The sequence below is a fragment of the Aegilops tauschii genome, chromosome 7 (genome assembly GCF_002575655.3).
Source record: "Aegilops tauschii subsp. strangulata cultivar AL8/78 chromosome 7, Aet v6.0, whole genome shotgun sequence".
Lineage (NCBI taxonomy): Eukaryota > Viridiplantae > Streptophyta > Magnoliopsida > Poales > Poaceae > Aegilops > Aegilops tauschii.
Window position 1 is genome coordinate 143,721,319 of NC_053041.3, and position 6,848 is coordinate 143,728,166.

At 40.8% G+C, this 6,848-nt stretch overlaps 1 protein-coding gene across 1 annotated transcript; it reads right to left on the reverse strand.

Annotated features, from left to right (window-relative positions):
* Positions 1–1,049: 1,049 nt before the first annotated feature.
* Positions 1,050–3,883, reverse strand: LOC109781071 (uncharacterized). The gene is made up of 7 exons (XM_020339655.1): positions 3,795–3,883; positions 3,373–3,442; positions 3,189–3,284; positions 2,927–3,082; positions 2,352–2,450; positions 1,241–1,370; positions 1,050–1,156 (listed from the first exon to the last, which is right to left on the reverse strand). Exons 1-7 carry the CDS (start codon positions 3,881–3,883, stop codon positions 1,050–1,052), a joined length of 747 nt encoding a protein of 248 aa, XP_020195244.1.
* Positions 3,884–6,848: the final 2,965 nt, after the last annotated feature.

Consider the following 6,848-nt stretch of genomic DNA (forward strand, 5'->3'; position numbering starts at 1 on the left):
CCATTACGGTGGATGCCATGTGTAGGTCACCCTTGACGAAAGCACTTCCATGACGCGCGATTTATCGTCATGGAAGTGGACACTTCCGTGATGATAATTTTGGTAATGTCATGGAACACTTCTACGACAGCACAGGTATGACTATCTTGATTCTGTCATAAAATCATCATGGATGTACATGCATGACAGAAAACGTGACCTACTATGAGAAACACGTATCATCACGGAAGTGTTTTTTTTGCAGTGTGTGTTGTTTATATTTGAAGGGCTGATGTGTTGGATGTGCTAAACTCGTCAGCTTTACAAATAACTGTTCACATCCAATATTGTCCTAAGATTCAATTGAGGCATTGTCCATCTTATCAAATGAGAATCTCTCATGGTGAGCTTATGGGGACTTGGTAGCTGAGATCAAGGCCCTGATGGAGAAGAGGGAGTTTATTCCCTAGAAGATTTGTAGGGATCAAAATGTGGTAGTAGATTGTCTGGCTAATTACAGTCGTACAGAATGTTGTACTACTATTTGGTCTCAGAGAGGCCCTCTGTGTATTGATGATCTCTTGCGAGTTGATTGCAACCCTATAATTATGGAATACAACTCCCCTTTGCCCGCAAAATAAAAACAGTGTCCTAAGATCTTCGGTTCAGTACTTCAGTTTCAACACAAGAGAATATGAACAATTATTTGTAAAGTTGATTTTTCTAATACTCCCGAAAATCACATGAGTGATCACCCTCAGCTTTCCAGATAATTGAAGAAGACATTTTTTCTTTTTGCCAAAAATCAGCAACGAGCAATCTGGCAGCAAGTACATAAGCCGAACTAGACCGATAAAAAGATGACTGCCGCAGGGAACCAACAGGAGGGAAGAAGCGAAGCAGAACCTGCAACGTTCCTGAGCGCCCCAAATATTGCGGGCATAGAGAGTTAACTGATGCATCAAGAATTATCAATGTTTAGCATCCTACTTGGGGCAACCTGATGAAAACACCAAATCTTGCATCATACTGTGATCTGGTGAAATCGTACTATCAACAGCATGGCGTAGTCAAGGAATAAGTTTGACAGCTTCTGTTCCAGAGACAAGTGTATCTTCTACAAATGGTATAGTCTTCCATACTTTTAATCCTACTGGCACTGGACTACTTTCAGGACCTGAAACATATACACCAATAGTAATGGAGTGACTGAAAGAATGAAGATCACTGAACTCTTTGTCCCAAGGCCGGCAATACAAACCTAGACATCTCGAGTCATCCTCCATACAAACTGCCATATAATGAGAACTATTTAGCTTCGCGAGTGCAAATAGCCAATTCTCGGACAGATGACCACACCCAGGGTTGGAATGTTTACATACCTTCGATGCCTGGAAAGTTCAACAAGAGACGGGGCCGATCAAAAAATGATTTGCTGTTAAATTGCAATAAGATAGTGCACCTGACTTCTGTGATGTCCTATGATGCATAAAAACTAGATACTTTTCCTTTTGAGAAAAAATATAGGACGGTGTTACCATCCAAAATGAAAAAACGGGGTAGGCATCTCTTTTTTTCTTTTTTGAAGAAACGGTAGGCATCAAATATTGATTTTGTGTGCAGGCATTGCTTTAATTGTGTTGGCGTGATTGCATAGCACATGGTGGACCTCACACATGCAATATTGATTTCTGCTTTCTTCTTATTTGGTTTCTTATTTGGAGGTTTGCCCCATTGTTTTTCTATTTGAAATAAATACTGATTTCTGCTATTAAATATGTGGCACATGTGAAATTTGAGAATTTCTTGTGTATCTGGCATGAAACCCTGAGATACATGTGAAACACATCCCAAAAATTGTAAAGAAAAGGTCAAACAACTATGAGTCTTCTGAAATTTATTGGCTCGGTTAAGATCCATGTAAAATGTATTGAATTGTTTAGTGAAACTTAGTTTGGATTGCAGCAAAACCTGATTAACCTACTGCAAAACATGTGTTGAAATTTTGCAAAACATACATGAAACTACTATTGAATGTTTTGGAACATGGTGGAGCCCGTGCAGTGAGAAAAAAAGGCTGACATGATATGTGAGGGTGAGTGGCAGGATATATTACATCTCAACCGTTGACAGAGATGACCAAAATAGAGGGTGAGATGCTATACTGGTTGTTTTAAGAACCAACGATACACCCATCCCATAGCAGCATTTTCTCCGTATGAAAATTGCTTAACATGAAAACTAACAGTTGGGCTAAGACACAGGTGTCACAAAATATCATGTGAATTTTGTTCAGACACATAGTTCTAAAGCTCCCTCACTTATGTATTATATGTAAGAAAAGAAGAAGGGGAAAGGTCAAAGCTACATACCTTAGAAACCCGAACTCCCTTGCTTGTTGCCAAGTTGATTGTAAACTCACTGAGTGAAGCACCTGACAAACCCAATCCAAGAGCCTTTACATATGCTTCCTATAAATTAAGAAATCAACTATGCTTCCATGTAAGCAATTTATTTTGCAACATCGTATCAGTAACAAGAATTATGAATATTTAATTCAAATAGGGTAATATTTGGTGCTAATTCTTCTCATAACAATCATTTTTCCTCAAATGAACCATTCATAAGATGCCCACCTACGTGTACTTCAATTTTATTTATTTAATATAGTTATATGTGGATCTAGCAAGTTAGCATCTAGAAAGGGTTTGCACTAAATACGTATACCAAACCTGCATTTCTATAGCAAAGAACAACGAAGTCAGCTACAGTATGTTTTAATCTTTTATAAGTCGTATCTTACATTACATGATAGGGCAGTTGATGTGTTCTAGCCTTGTAGTAAAAAATACCATAACTTCTCAATGTTGAAAAGACTGTATAGCACAATGAAGTGGTTGCATACGAAAGGGCTATATAATAGAGGGCTAAAGAGAGACTCATTAACTTTAAGAGTCCATAGTTTGAAGAATTCCTTTTCCTGAGCATACAAATCAGAAATCTCAGCGAGATAATCAACTTCTGAAGGGGTGAAAAAACGACGAGCAAGAGATAAAATACTCTTGGTTGTCTTCCGCTTCTTCTCTTCAATATCGATGCCAATCTGAAAAGGTACATAAAACAACAATATTAACTGAATAACTTCCACAGCAACAGAAACATGGTCATGTATTTTTCACTTTTGGCTGTCACAGGGGGAAAGAACATACATCATCCATAGCCATGCCACAGGCAATCAAAGAAGTAGTGTGTGAAATGTTGAAATGCAAGGGCAGCTCAACATTATCTTCGGATGGCCACAATGTCTGACCAGACATGGAAAACAACCAAAGGTAGTTTAGTTACAAGGCTTTAAATTGCAGAAAAAAGAACCATTGAAGCCTAACCACTTACCTCAGGTTTGCGAAAATTGTTGTACTTAAACTCAAACGACCTCGGATCAATTTTACAATCTGTATCTAGTCTAATTTAAACAAATTAGCAATAGGCAATAGCATATCAGTATTCCTGTTACACTATCAGTAACAACAAACAAAACAAGAAATATTCTAATTGTTGACAAGATAAAATGCTAACAAACTCAAACATGGAGCAGCATGCCAAGCTTCCATGTTACAAGTCAAAAGGCATATGGTTATTCTCCATTTTAATGACTCTTTACGAGAACTGCATATGCATCAGAAAGTTATTGTACACCTAATAGGTCACAAAGTGTTACTTGGGAAAAAAGCCATCTATGGATGCAAGAGGTCAAAAGTTACAACCTGCAGATACAAAGAAACGAAGGGGGAGAAGGGGCATACCTTCTGGACTACAGAGGTAGCGCGGGCGGGAAGGACGCGAAGAGGAGGCTGACGGGAATCCCCAGCGTCCTCGGAGGAGGCGGGGGCGGTGGTAGAGGCATCGCGTGGCAGCGGGGGAGGTGGCGGTGCATGTTGCTTGGCCTCTGCCGCCCGGTTTGGCTTGTAGCGGGGGCGTCAGCGGTTGATGGCTCGACGACAGTGCAGATTATGGAGTACTAGTCTTTGTTACTACCTCTATAGTGGGTAGTAACATATATGTAGTTTCATGCATCAATTCATTTATTACTTCATAGACTCATTTAGCATTGGGAACCGCTATGTGATGGTAACATATATGTTACTATATTTGTCTCTCTCCTCTTTAATTATTTGCCACATCACATATTTTGCTTATGTGACATGCATGTTACTACCTACTATGTTACTTCCACTATCACTAGCCTTAATGGCCCTCGGGCAGAATATAGGGCGCGTGGGAATTCACAATGAGCAAACCAGGTTTTTTTTTGACATCACAATGAGTAAAGCAGGTTAGTAGACTAGTAATAATCCGATGTACTCCCTCCGTCCCAAAATATGTGTCTCAATCTTAGTACAAAGTTGAGACACTTATTTTGGGACGGAGGGAGTAATATATATACAAATACTTATTTGAAAGAACCCTTCATTATATCGGTAATTGTGCAACTCCCCTGACAACTAGGGTGGTTTAGGTTTTCCGTCACCGTCACCCCATCCAACTGTGCTCTCCTCCCCATCGCCGTTGCCGACGGCCGTCGACACGCATTGCCAACGGGTACCCCTCCACCTTTGGCTCCGGGTGAAAAATCTTGGTCTGGTCACTAGTAGAAAAGGCCCATTTGTCCCAGTTCCAGAGGCCCATTTGTCCCGGTTCTGGAATCGGGACCAAAGGGTCGGGACTAAAGCCCATGACCTTTAGTCCCGATTCGCTTACAAACCGGGACAGGTGGTGCTCCACGTGGCCGCTGCGGCGAGCCTAGGCAGGATGGCCTTTAGTCCCGGTTGGTAACACCAACCGGGACCAAAGATCATCCACGCGTCAGCAGCTCAGGAGTTGGGGTTTTTTTTAAAGGGGGGTGGGGGTTTTGGAGGGGTAATTTGGGGGTTTCATATATTGTGTTATCCAGATAATAGCTAGAGAGAAATGACCTCTCTTATCTCCGTGCTTAGTCGATGCTACATACTATACGTATCGAGAGGACTCGACATGCTAGCTAGTAAGAATATGAAGGAAACCATCAAGTACAGAAGATCGTCATGAACATATACAGAGAGAAGTGATCGACCTCTCCTTCTCTGAGAGATTGGTCGAACAACAAGTTTTCGTATATCTATCCGACGCTACTAGCTACATATATACAATATAAGATCTCTTACAATCCCTAACATCTGAAGTCAAGTTCCACATGGTATTCTCCTGCTTTATTGATGACGTGGTCAAGAAAGAATCCCGCCAATTCCTCTTGAATTACTTTTATGCAATCATGTGGTAGGAGTTCATCCCGCAACTGCCAGAGCTAAATCGAAGAAGAGGGTCAATACATGTGTATGAATGAAACTGATCAACACAAATGATGGTAATAAAATAAAATTGTGAATATTTTTTCTTATGCACTTCATATTGTTTTTCAGAGTAGCCCCGCTTATTCTTGGTTGTCGCGTTGTAGATGAACTCGCAAACATAGTATCCACAGAAATCATTCCTGCTTTCCTGCCACAAGCACTTTACGAGAAATAGAGGTCAATCAAATTGATAAGCAAGCATGCTAAATGGTATTGATGAAACTAGCTAGAATCAATGGGGGATGCACGAAACTAGGTAGTAGTACTTACTTTTGGGTGTTTAAATCGCAGCTCGGTCGGCAGTCCCGGAGAAATTGTGGTGAACTCTTTCCAAACCCTGCCAGACAAAGAAAATAATTACTTGATATCAGGAAATGAACAAAGTTGCCGATATGGTGCGATAATGATCGATTGAACTTACTTCTGGAGCATTTCAGTTATGTTCGCATAGTTCTGGGGATCTTTTCGCCTCGAGTCTAAGATGGTTACTAGTCCCTGCTCAAGCTTAATATCTAGGAGAATAAAGTGGTAGCTGCGCACGCATGCATAACTCTTCAGTTACATTACTATAACCTTGAGTAATAAGGGAAAAACTGAATATGCACAAGACAGTAACATTCACTTGAAGTTGTAAGGATAGAGTATTTTATCTTTGCTTTGATTTTTGAGCAACGATTTGAGCAAGTTGTCCTCGGTTTTTGAGACATTCCTTTTAACCGTCCATTCATGTATGATATTTGGGTTAATGAACCCAATGTCATAGATTTGTGCTTTTCTGCATTCGACGATCTTCAATCTGCATAATATAGTGAGGATAATTATATATACATGCAAAGAAAGAGCTGAGCTATATATAGAGAGACTTAATTACAGAAAGTAGTACGTACAGACAGTAGCAAGCCACGAGTGATTTGTCGAGGGCCTTTAGATTGTAGAACTAGAAAAACTCATCAAAATCAACAGTCAAAAGTTCTTGTCCAATGAAGTCGTGGTCCTCTTTAATTCTCATCGACAAAGCATCCTTCCCAGACTCGCTGCAGGTTTTCATGTACCATTCATGGAATCTTCGCATCATCGTTGTTAGAGCAAGAGTTCCATCTTTGGCGAGAGGCTTCCCATACTAGTATCTAAATTCGTCCACCTCCATTGTATCAAAATGTGCATCGTCGGGCAGGTAATCACCAGGATTGGTACCCGAAAGCATCCCCGGTAGATTTGCGACGATATCACTAGACACCTCGAGAAGGGGGCACGATTGGTTCGCCTATTCGCCGAGCTGGGGAATTTTTTTCCCACTTCTTTGTTCTTGTAACCTTTTGTCACTTGAAGTAGTTCCCGACCGGCGCGCTTCTTGCACTGCCTTTTTAAGAGCGCAGACATGGTTTTCATCCAGCGGAGGCGTTGGTGGTCGCTTCAGGGCATCCAAAGTGCGCTTCAATTTCACGGGATCTATCTTCTCCTCTGGAGGTGGATTTTTCTTTG

Coding starts and splice junctions, on each gene's coding strand:
- LOC109781071 (XM_020339655.1), bottom strand. CDS start 3,883: ATGCCTCTACCACCGCCCCCGCCTCCTCCGAGGACGCTGGGGATTCCC. Junction 3,285..3,372: donor ACAATTTTCGCAAACCTGAG/GTAAGTGGTTAG, acceptor ATGTCTGGTCAG/ACATTGTGGCCATCCGAAGA. Junction 2,451..2,926: donor TCAAACTATGGACTCTTAAA/GTTAATGAGTCT, acceptor CTTAATTTATAG/GAAGCATATGTAAAGGCTCT.